At 40.8% G+C, this 20,795-nt stretch overlaps 2 protein-coding genes across 5 annotated transcripts in view; both read right to left on the reverse strand.

Annotated features, from left to right (window-relative positions):
• The window catches only part of polr3d (polymerase (RNA) III (DNA directed) polypeptide D), a 33,768-nt gene extending 26,214 nt beyond the window's left edge, over nucleotides 1-7,554 (reverse strand). Inside the window, exons 1-4 of one of the 2 annotated variants that reach the window (XM_042101424.1) lie at nucleotides 7,391-7,554; nucleotides 6,798-6,985; nucleotides 2,569-2,612; nucleotides 585-739 (exon numbers count right to left, since the gene is read on the reverse strand). In XM_042101424.1, coding sequence (XP_041957358.1) covers nucleotides 585-739; nucleotides 2,569-2,612; nucleotides 6,798-6,956 — 358 coding nt within the window. In that variant the 5' untranslated portion in view covers nucleotides 6,957-6,985; nucleotides 7,391-7,554. The remainder of the gene's footprint in view (nucleotides 1-584; nucleotides 740-2,568; nucleotides 2,613-6,797; nucleotides 6,986-7,390) is intronic. The other variant, XM_042101423.1, reaches the window with a different exon arrangement.
• Nucleotides 7,555-10,018: 2,464 nt separating this feature from the next.
• Nucleotides 10,019-16,603, reverse strand: gatc (glutamyl-tRNA amidotransferase subunit C). 3 transcript variants are annotated; one of them, XM_042101459.1, is made up of 6 exons: nucleotides 16,381-16,603; nucleotides 14,185-14,235; nucleotides 12,622-12,791; nucleotides 11,854-11,957; nucleotides 10,821-10,890; nucleotides 10,019-10,625 (listed from the first exon to the last, which is right to left on the reverse strand). In XM_042101459.1, the coding sequence occupies exons 1-5, from the start codon at nucleotides 16,552-16,554 to the stop codon at nucleotides 10,865-10,867; spliced, it is 525 nt and encodes a 174-aa protein (XP_041957393.1). In that variant the 5' UTR covers nucleotides 16,555-16,603; the 3' UTR covers nucleotides 10,019-10,625; nucleotides 10,821-10,864. The 3 variants fall into 3 exon arrangements, with proteins under 3 accessions (XP_041957393.1, XP_041957391.1, XP_041957392.1); XM_042101457.1 differs by having other exon boundaries at nucleotides 11,854-11,981; XM_042101458.1 differs by having other exon boundaries at nucleotides 10,019-10,640; nucleotides 11,854-11,981.
• Between the last annotated feature and the right edge of the window lie 4,192 nt (nucleotides 16,604-20,795).

Consider the following 20,795-nt stretch of genomic DNA (forward strand, 5'->3'; position numbering starts at 1 on the left):
TTGTCCTGAAAACACAACACTTCTGCTGCTCTTACATAACTTGCACCACTATGCCACTTTCTTCTTACTTAGGTCAAACAGAACTACCCAAGCCTTTTATTGGCCTGACTTTGCACTAGTATTTTATTGACTGTCTATGCACAATTTCAACCAAATTTTGCTGCTCTTATTTTTTCATTATTATATGTGCCCTCTTATTTACTTATTTACTTACTTTTTTGTTTACTTGAATGTTATGTTTGTCTGTGGACTTAAATTGGTAAAATATGTCTTGTCTTCACCGTGGGATAGTGAGAAACGTAATTTCAATCTCTTTGTATGTCTGGAACATGTGAAGAAATTGACAATAAAGCTGACTTTGACTTTGACAACAAGTTTCAAAAAAAGTTGGGACGAGTTTTTCCAAGAGTAATATTATCTGTTATCGTATCAGTATCGGCCACAACAAACCAATAAATATCGGTTAGCTCTTTCTGCCCTTAAATTCTATATTGGTACATCTCTAATTTTAAAAACCGAAAATATATCCAATGCCTTCATGTGGACTTAAGGCAACTAACTCATATTGCTTAAAAAGTTCTTACTTCTCCTTTTTGCCATCATCTCTGCAGGGCCTTGTTCAAAGATGGAGTGTGACTGGATAACCTCTGGTCGCCCACGTCCTCTGCCACGCCCATCTCTTTGACGTCCTCTATCAAAGTCTTTCTTGTCCCGTCTATGTCCTCCATCAGTCTTCTGTCTGTCAAAGACAACTGATAAATCGATGTTCACCATTCAAGTCAGAACTAATATGAACAGGATATAAAGTGTGAGGTAAGGGTAACGGTAGGTTTCCACACAATGAAACACCTTGCAAATTTCGCTCTTCTAAATTTTGCCTTTGGGGCGTGGACAAAGAAATAGCAAGCCGTTTGGCTGTAGTGGCGTACTTAAAGGAGAATTCCGGTGTGATATTGACCTAAAGTGTGTTGAAACATGATACAGAGTGTGAACGTATGTCTCATAGCTCACCTCGGCTTGTCCCCTGCACTCAGAAATCTGGCGCTAGTTAGCCAATGCTACCAACACAGTGTTTCGTTGTGGTACCTCGGGCATCAGCCTAGCCATGCAAATAAATCACTGTTTTACACCATTTACGAGGCTCAAAGTAGCTCCATACTTCATTGGTAGACTTCCAAGGGCCTTGACATTTAAAACAAGACATGGAGACCTTTGAAAAAGCACTGGTAGTTTATTTACAAGACGATTTATACAGACAGTACCTTAAGGAATTTTACCGTTCGATGCCATCTTGAATTTAGTCACGCTAAGTCGAGCGACGAGTATGAACGAACAGGTATGATAAGGGATCAGATTCCAAAAATAATTCAGTGGAAATGCATGGATTCAGTTGCTTCCAGTAGCAGCAACTGGAATCCATGCATTTTCACGGAATTATTTTTGGAATCTGATCCCTTATCATATTATCATATTTGGTAAAAAGGAGGAAAGACTTAGGGTTGCCAGGTGATACAACATGCAGCAGCTAGGATTCTGACAAAAACTAAAAGAACTGACCACATTACTCTAATTCTTAAGTCCCTGCACTGGCTTCCAGTAAGTCACAGAATTGACTTTAAAGCACTATTGTTTATAAATCAGTAAATGGAGCAGGACCTAAATACCTATCAGACATGCTTCAGCAGTACACACCTTGTCATCCTCTCAGGTCCCAGGTGAAAAACAAGTTAGTAAAACCTACTGTTAGAACTAAACATGGTGAAGCAGCTTTGCGGTTCAGCTCTGGAACCAACTAAAGGCCCCAACTGTAGCCAGTTTTAAATCTACATGTAGACTAAAGCTGATTTACAAATTCTGAATCTGCCTTGAAAATCATTCTACCTGGTCTTTTATTACTTTTTGACTACTTTTTTGCTTATTATTTACTCTGATTTTACCTGGTGCGTTTTATGTTTTATTTTTATTATGATCTTTACCTTAATCCCGTTCGATTTTTGAGACATAAGCGTTCATTGAATCGATTGTAAAATCAATTTTCTATGTCTAGATGTTTCCATTTTCGCAATGCCTACTGCACTTTCGGACTTCTTTATTTTCTTTTTCTGCTTGTTTGTGGGTTTTGTTACATCTATCTTTTTTATTTGTTTAATTTGTTTAAAATGAAGTGTACATATTTGGTTAAAATTGATTCCCCATTTTAATTTTCGAAACTTGTGTTGGTTGGTCCAATCAATTGGGCAATCGATTTTCGAAGGTAAAGTGAAGTGACAGCCCTATTACCTTTTGAACTATTCTTTGACTATATTGCCCTTCTCTGCCTTTATTTGTCATTACTGTTTGCTTAGCAAATTGAATGACCTCTGTGTATAAAATGCGCTATATAAATAGACTTGACTTGAATTAAAGACCCACAGTGGCAAAAAGGTTTTTCTTGTTTTTGGTATGTTAATGTTTGTAGAAAATTAGTCTCGAAAATCTCAGGCTTTCCAGGATGTGTGGGAACCCTGAACTTTGTGCTGATTATCATTTATTTTCTGAACATCATACAATGGCAAAACATTCACTTACTCTTCCTTGACTTTCCGTCCAATGATGTTAGGTGTGAAGGTTTTCTGTGGAGTTTCAAAACAATGTTTCTGAGTTATTCACCTCAGTAAGATGTAGATGCAGGTAATAATAAAAACAATTCAATTCAATCAATTATTAAAAGTAATGAAATGACTTTGTACTGACTTAGGCAGTGTTTTTTTGTGATCAGAACAGCAGCTTAGAACGATTAAAAAAAAAAGGCAAGGATAAGATAAGATGCTTTATTGTCATTGCACACAGAATACAATGAAATTTCATTTGGCAGCCATTCCTATACCAGCTATGATCAGCCAGACGGCAGACTCAGTGGCTGAGGGCAGTGTGGCGGGCAGGTGGCTGAGGGCAATGGAGATAGCGTCTGTGGATCTGTTGGACCTGTAGGCGAACTGATGTTGGTCAAGGCTGGGCGGGATATGGGTGAAAAGAGAGTGACCTGGGTGAGTGGGATCACTCTGTATTTGTGTGGCCCGTTGGAGGAGATGGCTCGAGTAGATCTCATCCAGGCTTGGGAGTGGGGAGCCAACGATCCACTGAGCTGTCTTGGTGACTCTATTCAGTCGTCTCCTCTCTGCTGCAGTGCAGCTGGCGTACCACATCGTGCATCCAAAAGTGAGGACACTCTCTATTTTGCAGTGGTAGAAGTTCCTCAGCAAAGGTGGAGGGAGTTTGCTTCTCCTCAGCGTTCTCAGGAAGAAGAGACGCTGCTGGGCTTTTTTGATGATGTGGGTGGTGTTCACAGTCCAGCTCAGGTCCTTCGAGATGTACAATCTGCAATAAGTTTGTTGATCAGTCGGCTGGGACTGATGGAGTTGAATGCCGAGCTGAAGTCAACAAACAGCATCCTGATGTGTTAGGGCTTTCCAGGTGGCTGAGGGCAGTGTGGAGGGCGATGGAGTTGGCGTCGTCTGTGGATCTTTTGGACCTGTAGGCGAACTGATGTTGGTCAAGGCTGGGCGGGATATGGGTCTTAATATGCTGTAACACTAGTCGCTCCATGCATTTTATGAACACTGGCGTCAGGGCCACAGGCCGGTAGTCATTCAACCCTGTGATGGCAGAGGTCACAGGAATTATGGTGGCAGTTTTCAGGCAGGCGGGGACTGTGGCTTGCTGCAGTGAGCGGTTGAACGTGTTAGTAAATAATGCAGCAAGCTGATAAGCGCATGATTTCAGCACCCTCCCTGGTATTCCATCTGGTCCTGGTGCTTTGCTGATGTCGATGCCACGCAGGACCCGCAATACTTGATGTTGTTGGATCGTGGGGGGCTGGTCATGCTCTGATGGTGTCAGCAGTATGTCCTCTGCCTGTCTGCTGTTGTCTTCCTCAAAGCGTGAGAAAAAGGTGTTGAGCTGGTCCAGTAGAGAGGAGCTGGTCCAGTAGAGAGGAGCCAGCAGAAGAGGTGGCGTCTTGTGGCGTTGCTTGAAGTCTGTGATGTTCTGGATGCCTCGCCACATGGAGCGAGGGTTGTTATCTCTGAAGTTGGCATATAAGCAATATTCCCTGAGGTACAACACAGATTGTATGGGACTTCATGCGCTCTCGTATCTGGCTGAAGACACCTCTATTCACGGCAAAAAGGCAAATGACACGTGATGACGTATGGAGGCTCCATCCAGCCTACATAAACCATGTCACCACAGTCTACTCTTCAGTTCAATCCAGCGCTCTTCACCGAGCAACTGCTGCTGAGTCTGGCAAACCAGTGTTGTATCTCATACCTCCCTCCATTCCACAGCCGGATTGTGGCCACACTTACACCTTTACTTAATATAGTTATATTCATATATAGATATAGTTTTTTTTTATATTACCTTGCCTACTCTCTTATATGTCCATATTTATTTTATGCTGGTTTCTAGACTTTATTCTTGCACTGTTGGACTTACTCATTTGCACCATCACCATGACACTCACTCTCACAGAGCACCTTACCTTACTATGCACAGAGAATCACAGGCTCAGTCCCTGCCTCAGCCATTGCAAGCATCTCATGCTTAATCACCCACTATGTGGTTACTGTTTTAGACTTCATTTAGATTCAGTGTTATTAGTATAATTTGTATGGGGCATTTAAACACGCCACACACAGCAAGACTGAATTACACACACTCTGCCCTTGAGGAAACGATGGAAGAAGCCACCAAAGGGGCCACGACGTCCAAACGGTAGAAGCTTACAAACTTGTGGGGTGACACCACCACGCCACAGAGCATACCTGTTCCGCTGGCATTCCTTAAAACAAAGGACATGAGGCTGCCATCCCCTTAATGGAATAAGCACGCAATCCCTCGGGCAAAGGTAGGCCCTTGCAACTGTAAGCTAGTGTAATACCCTCCACAAGACAGTGGAGTGCTTAGACTGCACCCTGCCACAAACTGGTTTAGCGAAGCATACAAAGAGATGGTCACACTACCGGAACTAGAGTGCACGATACATATGTACGCAGTGCCCCCACAGGACACAGAGCCTGTAACCTTCAAAGCAAGCAATTCAATGGCTATAAACTGGTATGAAATGGGTAAATCTTAGGTACATAAGCAGTGTTAGGATATAACCTGACCCTTGTATCAACAGATGTGAACTGGGTGCATGACGGGTGTACAGATAAAGCATGAATATCAGACACACGCTTTGCTGAAGCTAAAGAATAAGAACTTTATGTCCACTGAGTCCAGAGGTTTGAACCGAGGACCACACAATGCCTCCAGGACCGAGGGCTCAGAAGGCCTAGTGAAGGGTTTCAAGCGGTGCAACCCTCTAATAAAGCAAATAGCCTGCAGGGTCACACTAGGGGTGTGAAAAAAAAAAAAAAAAAAAATCGATTCACATTCGTATAGCGATTCAAGCTCTGCCAATTCATAGAATGATTCGATTCATAGAATTTAAAAAAAAAAAACATCTTTTTTTTTTCAGTTTTGTAATGATTTCACCGTCGATTTCACACTCTTGATGCCTGGGCACTTGTCATAATCAAAAGAATGAGTGCAGCAATGGTAGCCTACGTTTCGCCAACGTTCAGAGGTCCTTTGCTATGTGTAGGAGAACAGACCGCCGTCAATGGCAACAGGTTTTTGGTTTCCGATTCACGTCTTTAATACTCAGCAAGTAGCCCGCTCACTAATGGATTTCATTGAAAGTGAAAGCAGATGAGTTGATCAGCTGCATTCTAAAGAATGTTTGATTCTAGTTTAGTGTTGTGTGTGGCGAAATAGGCCTATTTGTTTCTCAGCAGAAGCCATGAAACGGTAAAGGTCAACAATTCTGTTTAAAAAGACATCATTTATGAAGTTTTCAATTATTTTTTTCTCTCGTTGTAGCTTTGCACCAGGTTCACCCTGTCGGGATTTTCGATAATGATAACAATCTCATGATGCTGATATTGAATTTAAATTTCTGCCATGTGTAGGCTACTGTGCTTGAAGTTAGCTGTGCCAGACTACTGGTTTTCATATAGTTTTAACCACAAAGCCTGTCTACCTCAGGCCTACTATAGTTTAGTTAAAGCCCCCTTGTGTAATGTTTTCATTTGTTTGTTCCAAATCAACATTTCCCATTCATAAATGTGGCCCCATTCCTGTTTAATTACCACCACCACCAATTCGAAGCATACCTATTGGCTTAGAAATCTTCATTTACATACTCATAGCTGAGGTCGACTTTTTATGTACGTGCGCCATTTTAAAATAACGGTGGCCAGCAGCAAGGGACATATGTGAAATACAGCTCTGTCTTCGGCGTCTGTATGCATAGAAAAAGCACTTTGGTAACATTAGCTTGACATGAGCTGACATTGAGTAAGGGTGTTCCATATTGAACTATGATAAGTGCTGAAAAGGACAGTAAAGTTATGGTCTTGAAATTGCGTAATCACTGACTGCACGCACCTTTTAACTACAATAGCTTAATTGAGCCACAAAACAGGCAAAATATTGTTTGTTATTTTATCATTTTACTTTTTGATTTGATCATCTGAAAGATGACAGCTGGTCTAAATTGCAGGCATGGCCTTAATCGCTACACTTTTTGCAATATCTTTATTTGACAGTTCATTTCAAGGAAAATTGATGTGCATGCAATTACCGTTGCTTACTATTGAACTGGAATGAAACACACACACTATACCTTTGTTTGGACCACTGAACTTAGCATATCAAAGTTACAAACTCTGAATTTATCGCCTGACATCAGACGTGTAACAGTTACCTACCTTTTTCACGCCTCCCAGCGTAAGGTCCCGAGAACGCATGGACGGCAGACGACCAGGGGAGAGAGAAGCAGGCAGCCTTCGCCCCATTGGAACACTTTTTCCTGCCCCATCTAAGCTTACAGTCGGCGTCTTGGAGTCTCCAGCATTAGGTGCAGCCATCCTTTTCCGCAGTTGTGCCTAGGGACAGGCTGTGACAATGCCTATTAGTCAACATGTGTATTATACATTTACATTGTAACTTATTCGTGCTTTACCCAACATCAAACAACGTCTCCATGGACAGAAACGTTTGCCTAAATGTTCAAACAACGTTCATAGCTTCCATAGCCTGGACTGTGCCTGACCTTTCCATGAAACATAAGAGAACCAATTAGCTATAACAGCTAATTCACTAACGTTAAACTATAAACATCACATCGTTATCAGTGATGTGATTGGAAATCAGGCTTAACGTTAATGCTCTACGGTAAGTAAGTTACAATAAGTTCACTAGCTAACTTAGCTGGTGGGCGAAATGAACTCAAATACAAATCACACCGGATAATCTACCAAATATTAGGACATTACATTTCATTCATCAACATTTACGTTACCGGTATTAAGATGCTGAAGTGCCGAAAACCGACTTCCACTGTCCAGCATATGTCCACGTGGTAGACGAAAAAAAGGATTGACAGACCGTGATGTACACAAGTGCAGTTGGCTGGCTGGCTACCAGTGGTGTTTGGCTTGGTTGCTGCGTGAGTGGAGCCAGCAACAATAACGATTTCAATATGGTCGCAATTCAGATAGTTTTCAAAATAAAAGTCATGACAGCCAGTCTGAGAACTCAGGTCAATTTTAACACGGAGCGAAGTTGATCATATTCACAGAATACTGTCGGTCAGAAAAAACGTGAAAAAAATCAGTGCTGACGCAAGTTAGCCAGTGGCTAGCAGCCAAAGTGTCTATGCTATGAGGGCATGTAGTAAATGCCTTTGTGCCTCCTTTAGGTAAATTGCATTAGAGGATTTTTGCACTGATACAGTTAATTAAATATGTAAGTTGAGTCAACTGAAATTTACAAGTTTGCAACAATAAATTACAAAAAAAATAAGTGTTTTTTCCTTGGTCACCATATCTTTCTGATTTTTTGAGTTATATTTACTTATAAACCTCAGGCTCATTTCTGACTTCACTAGACTATTGCATTTATTTATGTTGTAAGACGTGAAGAAATGAATGACACCGGCAATAGCCTACGCCCAATTTTATCATTCACTAAATGGACACAGAGACCTCCACTCTCCAAGTTTTTCTTTCGCTATTGTTGCAAAAAAAAAAAATAGCCAGGCTACTATAGTTACTTTGAAATTCCCTTTGAGTCGGATCTGCTCCTAGCCTGACGAGCCAGACCCACATTAAAATGTAGGGTCTGGACACTCACCGTTCGCAGTGCTCAGTCCGAGGGGCGGGATAATCAGTTATCTTTCAAATTCCCTCTGCACGCAATAGGACAGCGGCAGCGCTATGAGTCCCATGCGTTTCCCACCAGCGGAGCTAGTTGGCTAGTTCAAACGTTTGCCTACTTAATAAAAGCTTAACTCGTGTCACACTGTTCGCCAGCAGCAACATCTTATTTGTTTTCAAGTAGCAGGGAATTCAAGCCAAACCGTTGCAACTCTGCCATCAATCATTATGTTAAGCCCACCTAACGACTCTATACACGATTTCATTGGCCTGATTAAGTTTCGATTTCTGGAGCTCACAAGCCAACGGAGAGTTGCTAGACTAGCTCTGACAGCAAATGTAATTTGCGGCCGCTAGGGGCGCGTCTAGATTTCTAGGCTAATCTGCTCCACCTTTCCACCACGTTTTGCGGAAATTGTACCCGTGTTTTTTGCAATATTGTTGACAGAAACTATTTGTGTGGTGCAACCTGTTAAATGTTAGTAGTTCATAAACTCCAACGTTGTGGCAATTTAGGTTGACACTAAACTAAGATGGAACTTACATTCAACTTACATACAAGTGTAATGTAATGTAACTTGTGCAATGGGCTGAGGTGCAGTGGCTGCAGGACTACAGAGCGAGCGAGAGGTGCAAGAGTGGAGAACAGCTCATGCCCTTGCTAGAGATTACATTTTGTTTTTTAAAGGGCCAATAGAAATGACCTCGTGGGCTGCCAATTGAATAGCCCTGGACTAGTCTAAAATAACTTTGTGAAACTGGCCCCATATACTCTACCAACAACCAAGCAACTATGCTTCCATAGAGTGTGGTAGATACCGTCGTTTTGTATGCGTTCGATTAGCATTATTGCATGTTCCAGTTTGTAAGAAAAAATCGTGTGAATCGTGCGAAAATGTGCGAATGAATGGGGTTTCGGGAATGATAAAAAAATGATGCCCCTCAATAGTTAATTAAATAGTCGTGAGTCCCCACGTTCATATCCATTTAATAAAATCAGCGTGTATGTTGTCTCCATGAGGACTTTAGATCTGCCACACTGTATATCACTAAAATATGAGTGTTGCTATGCCTCTGCTACCAGCGAAACAAATTAAACTACAAACTGTCTCCCGCGTTGTGCGTCATAAGGCAAGCAGTAGCTTGTTAGCTTTACTAAGCAAGGATAATAACTTTTTTCACAACAATCACACTGTTAAATAAAATGAACATGTCTATTACAGAAGGGTTTGGCAGCCACAATCAGTTGGATAGTATAAATCGAGATGAAAAGTCGAGGGGAGTGAGTGAAGAATCATCTGTAACTATGGATACCTCTCAACTGTGCACACCAGGCAAGCAGCGCGCTGTAGTCCACTTCATTTTTGCTGTAGCATTTTGGTAGCAACATCTTTATTTTTACGAAACAAAACTACAGCTTGTGGCAAAATACCGAATAGTAAATACATTTTAACTTATCAAACTGAACGCCAATGTTTTCGACGGCCATTTTTTTTTACAGAGATTTTTTTTATGAACCAGGAAGCTTTAAAATGCTAACGCGAAAAACCACAACCTTCCGGGTGACTACCACACTCTATTATCTGTTTTAACTATACATGATATTTTACGTACCATTTTTTGCATTTTTCATGCAATGGTAATTCCTTGGAATTGCTTTTCTAGTTGCACATGCTTAAACTAGTCTTTTGTGAAGGGGAAACAAAGGTGTAAGTGCTCTCCTTCTATCTCATAGGCTGTATAAAAAGAATACATAGAATGAATGCATCATAAATGGCTGGAATAATATATTTTATTTATTCATGACACTCAAGGTTGCAAACAAATACAAATAATAAAACGTAACAGAGTATTGTTGTACAATGATTTCACAATACCTGATGTGATAGGGAAGTGAATTACAGAGTTTGTATAGTCATTATAACATTGCTAAAACAACAAATCTAATGGTTATATAACACTTTTGCTCAATACTGCATGTTCTCCTCTTTAAGGGGTTGAATAATTTTCCTTTAAGTAGTTAGTTCATGATTTGCAACACCAAAATCCTAACAAATATTTCTACAAGTTGTCACACATATGCATGGTCAACTGATGAACTGTGTAGCTATATAAAATAAACTGCACATATTTATAATCATTACATCACAATATTGATTGTCAGTTTATACTTTTAAGTTCAGTTTATATGCATTTCATCTGTGATTTACATCTTGATATATACTAAAGGAACATTTAGGAATAGGAATTAGAATCTATATGTCTATATCACCACTTCATAGCAAACGCATGGGCACCTTGAATGTCATGATGAAGCTAGGTTATGACGCAGAGTACAATGGCACATTTCTGTCAGTTTGTGTTCCCAGGACTGACACCCTGATATAAGCAAAACTGTAGATAAATTCCATTGGCTATTCATTTATTCATTCATTAATAAATAATAAATTGCGATGCACTACATCATACTGTACCATCTACTAACACCATTGGAGTTAGGAAGAGACTACATGTTGTATATGTATGTGTATGTGACAAATAAAATTTGATTTGATTATCTGGTCATAGTCTTACCAGTTTAGCCATTCATTTAGAATGTTTCAGTTCTGCTGCTTTCTTCATTTCCTTTCAAGTGGGATGTTACCTGTATTAAATGTGATAACATCTCATTATTATACACAATATCACATGTTCCTGATCCACGTGACCTGTCAAAATGAGTCGGTGACCCAAAATTAAAAACTGAGATATTATTGGAAAGAAGACACAATACGCTTTAACAGAAAACCCAACAGCTAAAGCTACCATGCAGCTACAGTGCTACACTCCTGGGGCATGATTTTTAAAAAACTTGTTTTTTCTTTTTTTACTGTACTGACAGTAATCTCAAGAAACAGAAATCTAATGTTAAAAATTAGATTAGATAATGTTTAAAATGATATACTAGTCATTCCCACCTGATGACCTCACTGTCTCGGGCTCACATCCTTGTATACTCATTGTAGAGGCCTCGCCCCAAGAATGTACGACATGAAGGTGCACAAAACATCCAAAAGAGAAACATTTCTAACCTGGAGATAGCCCAAGAGACATTGCAAGTCCACTTGAACTTTTTGACAGCTAGAAAAGTGTCATTCAGAAAGCCGGGAAACTATAGTGATTTAAGTGTGACCGCATCATACTACAAATACATACATTACAAAAACCATACACCTGCCATTCGCCCCTTGAAAAAAATATGTATTACTGTTGCACTTTCTAAAGCTAAAGTAATGCTCTCCACATATGGATAGGCGATTTTAGGCTATTTCTAGGAGTGCTCAAGCACCCCTAAATTTCATCTCAGCACCCCTGAAAAATTAAGCAATTGTGTGCACAGATCGACCCCAGGCTCTCTGACTTGCAATGAGTTTAGTTTCACATTTGAACTATTTATCATGGCATTCAATTTCAAAGAAATGCTACTTAAGCGCGACAAATATCTTAGCTCTAAACACCATAAACATAAACAAAAGCATCTTCTATTCTATTTCCTCTAAATGCACCTTGCTGTCTTTGAAACAAAGGAGCTAGTTCCTAGCAGTGTTGAAATAATATTTTTGCTCACCTGGTGGAGCTACAAAGTACTCATCAATTACACGTCTAGAAAGCTGGAGCAGCTCCTCTGCACGTTTTCCCTCAGTAATAATGTCATTCCGCAGGTGCATAGATCTGTTGAGAAACCACACATACTTACTATTATTACATAGGTAACGAAGCTAGCAAGCTTATGCTTTTTACCACTTGATAGACTAAATGATACCGTAAATCTATTCACTTCCGTTCTGCTTACAGTATAGTCAGGTGTGTATGTCTGTTCTGCTTACATAGTCAGGTGTGTGTGTATATAAATAAAATAGAGTCTGCTTGTCCTCACTATCCGCAATGTATCCAAAATAGTTCCAGATTTCATTTCGACCATTTGTTTTATCCAAGGACTAACTGAACTTGTAGCCATGTCTGATGTCTCATTCACTCACTCACTCTGCCTGCTCGCTACACCTATTAGTCTATGCGTGCAAGAGGAGCATGACAGACTGAGAGCAGTGAGTGCGCTCCACACAGAAAAAAATTCTCCCATCAACCGAACGCTATTTTAATAAAGTATGGATTCAAAAAACTTGCGAAGGGGGAGCTGTGATACAAGCGGCAGCACCATACCACATTTGAGTCTCGGTGCCCGCGCGGACCCAGGTTAGATTTCGACCTGTGGTCGTTTCCCGATCCCTTCCCGGGAGGGCATAATGATACCTTAGTATCATAATAATGATACCTTAGTATCGGTATACTGTGCAACATTAAGACAATATCAGAGGACCGTGGATTCTAAGCTTACTTGTCATGTAATACAGAGTCCAATGGTTCCACAGCCACTGAATTCACAATGTGAAGCTGATCAGCAAAATGTATGGCTTTCTCCAAACAATCTATGCCCTCCTGATTACCGAAGTCCACCAGAGCAAGTCTCTCCAATTTGTCCACTACTTCACCACGTACTTCCATTGCCTAAAGAAAAAATAATAAAAGGAAAAAAAAAATTTTTTCATTAATATCAAAACTTGTTGTTACATGAGGTGTATTTTTTAATTATACATAGATAAATATCACCTCATATCATATCCTCATAGCCATCATATACGAGCATTCAAGGTTAAACTGCTGGTGAAAGCATTGGCATCCTGGGCTCAGTGCCAATGACATCAACATCTCGGACACCTTTCTTTCTAGGTTCCTGCTTGTGGTGCTGTAACATGAACTTTTCCCATGCATATGGCATTAGGGTAGCCGAAATATGTAGATGATTCTGTGTGGTTTGAACATCATGCATAAATAACACTTGGCATACTTTGTGTTTTCGCATACTACATTATTAACAATCGACAAGACTTTTCAATTGTTGGCCTAGCTTACATCACCTTGGCTATGGTATCATCTTTTTCCTGCTTATGACACTAAAGTGTCAGAATCAGGACCAGTCTGTTCAGTCAATAACTTCTCCTAACAAGGCTCAGCCTCCAATAAAAATGTCTGCTATCATGTTGAATAATACTGAAAACATCAAAAATATGACATAGCACAAAATAATGTACCGTAAAAACAAGATTAACATCCCAGGCTTTTATTTGCTTCAATCTCCAAACCTACCCTGCTTGTATTTGAGACATGCCTCTATATGGGCCAGGGCTTTAATTCATTTTCCACAAATCCCTTGCTCAGCAAAGATGGAAAATACTATCAAATTGATTATTTAGAACAGTCTGAATATTTGCCTACTTTACAAATGTCAAATTGATGGGACCTGCTAATGCGAAGGTCTCTTCAACTGGCATCGAGGTCAGAGCAAAAAGAAAGTGGCGTGTACATGAGGCAGTTAAACGAGCTGCAGCACAACATGCTGGTGGGCACAGGGATGACCCGTCGGGATGGGCTAAGGAGCAGCATGTCATTTTGCGTCAGTAAAGCCAATAAGGTCAGTCACATGCACATACAGCAGGAGGTGCAAGCCGAAGAGGAGGAAGCTCGCTACTGCAGACTCGCCCACTTGCCAACTCTGCCAACAGAGGGGAACGCTGAAGCTTATTCTCAGCAGCTGCCCGAAGAGTTTGAGAACGGTCATGGAAACGGTATGTCACACTTCGGTACTCTATCGAGCGTTTGCTTGCAACCAAAGATCTGCCTCCAATACCTCTGCATTCAGCATCTTTGTTGAGGATCATGTAGAACAATAGCAACCCCATCCCACAAAAAGTGATTAGTTGTTTGCATGTCATCCATGTGCCTTTCATTATGAACCCTGACAAAAGAAATGTGCGTCGTGTGCATGAAACTGAACTCCACTACAGTGCTACATAGGTTTGTGCAATATTATCTCATTATAAAAGTAGTAAAAATTAGTCACCGAGGAGGGCTGAGTCTTCATAACTGGCTGCCATTTAGGTGCCCATGGTACCTGAAAAGATAAAAAGATGTAACTGTATTTTTCGCTTTTCTGTTAATATTCTGTTAAATATAAATAATATACTGTAATACCTTGAGTGACAAATTACTGTTGCTGGTTTATTTTAACACGTAAAGGAAAACTCTGGCCATTTTTTACATAGACTCTCTGTTTCTCAAAGTCACCGAGTACTGTCTGTGTGGAAAAAAAACCCAAAAATAATTGGTGCTACCTAGCTCGAGTTGATGCAGTCAACAAGCTAGAGCAGCCAGGCAGCGACAGTGCTAAACTCTGGAGGTATGGATCAAGAAACAGAGATCTACGTGAAAAATGGCTGGAGTTCTCCATTAAGCTTAGCAGCAAATACATGAGGGTCTCCACAGGGATGGATTACTGCACGGGCCTACCGGGCCCAGGCCCAGGGGCCCAAGGGGTCAGGGCAGCCTATACTGTTGCTAAAGAAAGGTTGCCCCAAAATTCAATCCCATAAGTTAATGAGCTGAATGGAGCAACAGTCGGCCCTGCTCACCGATCCGATCACTTGTGTGCCAACATTGTCGAGCACATTGCAGAACAGATGAAAAAGAAAATCATTTCTAATGTGAAAGCACTTTATTAGCGTTACACTTGATGAAAGCACAATTCATGGCCGTGCTTACATGATGTGAGATGCGATGTTACTGGGAATGGACAATTTGCTTTTTGACATTGTGGAGTTGGACCAGGGTACATTGTTTCTTTGGAACAATTTATTAAGCAGTGTTTCCCTTACAATGTAGTCGCTCCTGGAATTCAAGCACCGCTTGAAAACAAAAAGCAGTTTTAACACTGTTAAAGCTGTGCTTAAGGATTTTCCTGTGTTGGCACATCACTTTCTAACAGCTGAAGTGAAGATGGGTCACATTCTGGTGTAGAGAGAGCCAAGTACACTGGTTTTCTAGAGCATCTTACATCCACCGGGATTGTTGAGGATTTAGCGACAATGAAAGACATGTTGCATGAGCTGCAAGGACTCTCCCTGAAATTACAGAGACGGGACAGATGTAAGCCTTTTTGTAAGGCCGAAGGGGGAAATTAAAGTCACAACAGGCATAACCAGGGGACAGCTCACAGGGGTTGCTCTCACCAAATCGCAGCCCAAAATAAATAAGACCCAGTTTTACCAGGTAATCATTGACAATCTCACCAAGAGTCTCCCCGACAGTGACCATGTTGAAGCCAACACTTTTGGCCGAAAGAGAGAACAGAACTAGTTCTCTTTGGAGAATGTAAGGTTGCGACATTTGCTATAGCCTACTTCTCAGAGTCCCCCACTGAAGCAGTCAGTGAGTTCAGAGACTGGAAATTAAAGACATGTACATATTAAAATATTACAAAATAAGTAGGAAAATAAGGATGAAAAGAACTAGAACTTTCTCAATTGTGGTGCTGAACCCTAATCCTAACTCTAACCCTAACCCGTTATGACAAAAACTGAATGTCACTTAATAACAGCGTTATGTCATGAACGTTTATGACTTGTTTATGACACGTTCATGACAGTGTCATGCCACTCTTATGTCGATACTGTCAAGTAAAGTGTAACTGCAATATCTCCATGATATGATAAACTGATTAAACCTAGCACTACAAACCATCCTCAGGAAGGAAGAAGCAGAAAAACTAACATAGAAGTAGAGCATTTCAAGAGAGAAAGAGCAGTATGACAACAGTACAGTACTTGTTTGCTCATAAGTGATATAATCAAACAACACTCTGATACCCATGCAGAAAATGATAATGACCATATGACGGCCCCCCACGAGGTCTCCAACAAATCCGGCCCACCCCTGCTCTAGAATCTTTGGTGTTGAGCGAGGATGCCCAGACAAGGCTGTCAAGAGACTATGTTAAGGCTACTTATCCTGGATTTCTTAACTCTGCCTTTGTGAAATACCCCTCTGGTTAGAAGGCTACACATAAACAAATACTCCTGCGCACGCACGTACTAGTTAGATCGGTAATTACCAAAACATACATTTTCATCAAGTGGAGGTTGTTACGCTTGTGGGCAATAATATTTATTAGGCGTTTTGGGTCATACTGTAGCCTATGAAATACGTACGTTACTGACTAGCCTAAAGGAAGAAAAACACACGTTACGTGAAGATATCTTACCTTTTTATTGTGAACATATTTCACATGACTGAAATAAGGAGAAAACAACGTTAAGTTGGAACACTGCACCAATTTGCCTGATCCAGAAGTCACCAACGCATTGCGTTGATAATTGATAAACCTCAAATAAAACGGAATACGTCGCAAGCCTGGCTTAATAGTTTCTAAAAACATTGTCGTCAACACGTTAGAGGTTCTCAGGTTGAGCCACTGAGTAGGCTACTTGCCAGGAAGGAAATGGTAATCCACAGTTGCGTGAAGCTGCGTAGGCCTATAGCCGCGATTCGACAATCCTTCAAAATAAAAGTCGGAATGTATTCATTAGATTTTAATTTAAACCGTTAATATGTTACAAAAGTAAAAAAGAAATAATAAATGACCATGGAAATTAACTAAAAATGACACCTAACCTACTTGTATATCGTCATTATACTGATGGAAATGTGTGGCTGTGAAAACAAGTTATGCATTAAAGAGGGGTGAAATAGATAGGGTCTTCCCTATGTTCCCCAGATTTACATGGTAGATAATGGGAACATGAAAAAGGGTCCTTATGTTACCAGGGCCCTAGCCTGGAAAATCCAGACCCTGATAATAAGATTAAGGGTCTGGCAAAGAACAATGTAATGGCCCAACTCGAGGGGCAGCCAACAAGCATGCAGGATAACACTAGACTATGTTTACACTGAATTATTTTGGACTTCAACGCAATCGGATAACACTACGACCAATGTGTACTGTCATCCAACGTTGCAGCGCTATCTTCATCAGTTTAGCTGGTTTCATTCATGCATTCTGGAATGTTGGGGTAAAAGTAACGTGCATCATTGCTCTTTGCCAGAGTTTCTCGCAGAGACAATTCCATTGTGCTCTCGCGAGAACTCTGGATTTCCAGGGTACCAGGGCCCTGTGTTCCCCAGTTAAAGAGTCCTAGCCTATGTCCATGGTGTCCTATATTCCCAGAGCCAGACCCAGATCTACATTCAAAACCAATGCAGATATTTGAAATGAAACAGACTTTACCGACTTTAGCATACACTACAAAATGTTGATTCTAAAAATGTTTGTCTCCAAATTAGGCTACCATTAGCTTCCTCTGGTCTGGCTGGCCTTATCTGATGGTGCCTCTGGCCAAAATGAAAACGGGCACACCAAAAAACTGTGATCAGAGGCAAGAGCATATTATTTACTAAGAGCATATTATTTACTGCACCTCATTCTTTTGACCTCAGACACAAACAAGGACACTAAACAGAATGAAACAACAAAAAAAAGACATCTGACAAGAAGGTAACCATCAAGAAATCCCTCTCTAAGATCCCTCTCCTTTTTCTATACACATTTGTCTTTAAACATGGATGACTCACCCGTTTGCAAACTGTTGTCACTTGCTAAGTGACTACATTGAGGAGAGGCAGAAAGTGATTGGGTCTCTGTGAGGTCACTCAGTAGCCTGGATATTCCAGACCCTGGTAATCTAGAAAGATTAAGGGTCTGGCCACGAATAATGTAATGGCCCAACTTGAGGGGCGGCACCAAGCGTACATTTCAAAATCTCACTGCACGCAATTGGATTAGACTATATGACCAATGTTTACTGACTGATTCCGGACTTCGACACAATTGGATTGAAACACTACTACTGTCATCTGTTTAGCTCGCCTTTGGCCCGCCTATATCAGATACACAGATGTGATGTGATTTGTGTTTTTTGTGTTCATGTGACTGCTGGTTTTCATACCAAATCCATGATGATTGGTGATGATTCTTCACCAACAGTTTGCATACAGAGACACATTTATATGCCAATTAAAGCTGCAGTTGGCAAGATTTTTTTGATCATATTCACTGAAACCAACACTATGCTCTGACAGAACAACATAAATCAGCCGGTTTTAGAAAAAAAAAAAAGCACTTCTACCTCCACCTAGAGCCTGTTATTTGTTTTGCAAAAATCCACAGCTCCGGGTTCTTCTGGTCCAATCAGAGCAGGGCTGTGTGAGATCTGACTGGTGCGCACTGACGAGCACAAACTCGATGAGAGGGTACTCCGTGGTAGTGGGGGAGGGGCATGAGAGTTGTAAATATTAAACATTTTCCCCTCAATCTGTCAGACTTCCCAACTGCAGCTTTAAGTTTTCTTTTGGAGTTTTGCTTATTTTTTAAGACAAATAAAGATTAACAAAAAAACAGTATTTTATATGATGTGAAGTGTGATGACCCAGAACACACAGATTTTTTTTTTTTTTTAATACAGGCCATCACACTCACACATCACACATAATAAAGACCTTTGATTATGGTGTCTATAGTTGTTTTGGAACCTTGTAATTCTAAAGCCTGGATAATTCTTATGAAATATTCAAACTTATGTCTTGACTTACATGTGCCTTATGTCTTGACTTACATGTGTCCTGACTGGAACATAAAAGAAGGGTTAATTGCTGAATCTTAATGTCCCTCCTAAAAGCCCTGACGTCAGTTAACTGACATCCATAATGATAACTGATTGAGTTTGAGAGGCTGTAAGGGTTCAAAATAACAGAAATGGAACATAACCTGACATTAAATTGAGAACCCCAAAAACGTGTTTCAAAGCTTCCTTTTGGGTAACCCTGTAATTCACGTTATGTTATGAATTGTTTTACATTTATTAATTTATTTAGCAGACACTTTTCATCCAACGTGACTTACATATGTCAATTCTATTACAAGGGATTACATTGTCCCCAGAGCAACTTGGGGTTGCATGACTGGAATGCTTGATATTGCTTTAGGTGATACATGGGGCAACTTTTTGAGCAGGGCAACCACATAACTGGTTCCATGTGTTCCGATTGGATGGTCGTGTTAATTTGCTTACTGATGATTAGGGGTGTGACGATACACTCAGCCCATGAGACGAGACAATACACGATATTGGGTTCACGAGAACAAGACGATATTTTAACACTATTTTTAAGAAATCTTCAATGATGAAATATATTACTGGAAAAACAGCCTTTAGAAAGTCACAGAATGTAAAACAATCCAGTTGTACATTTTTAAATGTTTTAACTAATTGATATTTATTCACATTTTCTTTTTTTTCCCAACAAGCCTAAAAATAAATATAGCTGCAAGCAGCAATGAGGGGGCCAAGCAAGCAGTTCAGCAGGCCAGATTTGCCATGTAAGTCAATGCCGTTGCATCAGACATATAGCCTTAAGCAATCACAGCAAGTTCCATGCCATACAACCCAAGATTGGCTGAGTTACAAGGTCAAGTTTCACATCAAAACATAACTGATTTTATGGGGCTGAACCAGGGCTGAGTGTCGCCTCCCCCTCCCCCAGCCAGCCCACCGCCGCAACCGCCCCTGCCCATCCCACCCCGTCCCACCCTTGCACGCACACATTAGAATGAACTGGATGGAACTTGCTTGGAAATGCATGGAAATGCATGGATTCCAGTTGCTGCTACTGGAAGAAACTGGAATCCATGCATTTCCACTGAATTATTTTTGGAATCTGATCCCTTATCATACCTGTTCATTCTTACTCGTCGCTCGACTTATCGTGACTAAATTCAAGATGGCTGCAAACGCTAAACTTCGTGAAGATAATGTCTGTATAAATCGTCTTGTAAGTAAACTACCAGTGCTTTTTCAAAGTTCTCAATGTCTCGTTTTAAATGTCAGGGCCCTCGGAAGTACCAATGAAGTGTGGAGATACATTGAGCCTCGTAAATGGGTGTAAAACAGTGATTTATTTGCATGGCTAGCCCGATGCCGAAGCACCACTATTGAAAAAGCTGTTGGTAGCATCGGCTAACTAGCGCCAGATTTTGGAGTGCAGGGGACAAGCCGAGATGGGCTATGAAGACATACGTTCACACTCGGTATCATGTTTCAATACACTTTAGGTCAATATCACACCGGAATTCTCCTTTAAATTTTAAGCACGCATATTAACTAATTTAACACATATTGGTCCCTGACCAGCCGACCACTGTCGTCATCAGGGAAGACTGCTTTGCTTTATCACTGTGGCGGTGTTGCCTTTCTTTTTAATTATGTCTTTTACGATACTCGTACCTGTCGTGCGACAATGTGACGTCACGGGAGCGCCATAACCATTTACAGTATACTCGCGCATGGTGGTCCTGGCACTAGTTGCAATACTCTCCTAAACAGAGGTGTTGCTGTTGTGAAAAGGCTATCGCTACCTATTTTACACCGTAGAAGAAGCAATGAAGCCGCTCTACTTTCCATGGTGAATCAGTGAATCTGTGATCGGTGGTGGGGTCTATTTGAGGGAGCCGTGAGCGCGCACTTATCCAGGATAGGTTTCACCTGGCTTGATGAATCCGTGTCTGCTCATCTTGGCTTGGTTTTTGTGCAACCAATTAAGCCTGGACGCTCTTGTTTTGGATTC

Source organism: Alosa sapidissima, chromosome 8 (assembly GCF_018492685.1).
Source record: "Alosa sapidissima isolate fAloSap1 chromosome 8, fAloSap1.pri, whole genome shotgun sequence".
In the NCBI taxonomy this organism is placed as follows: domain Eukaryota; kingdom Metazoa; phylum Chordata; class Actinopteri; order Clupeiformes; family Clupeidae; genus Alosa; species Alosa sapidissima.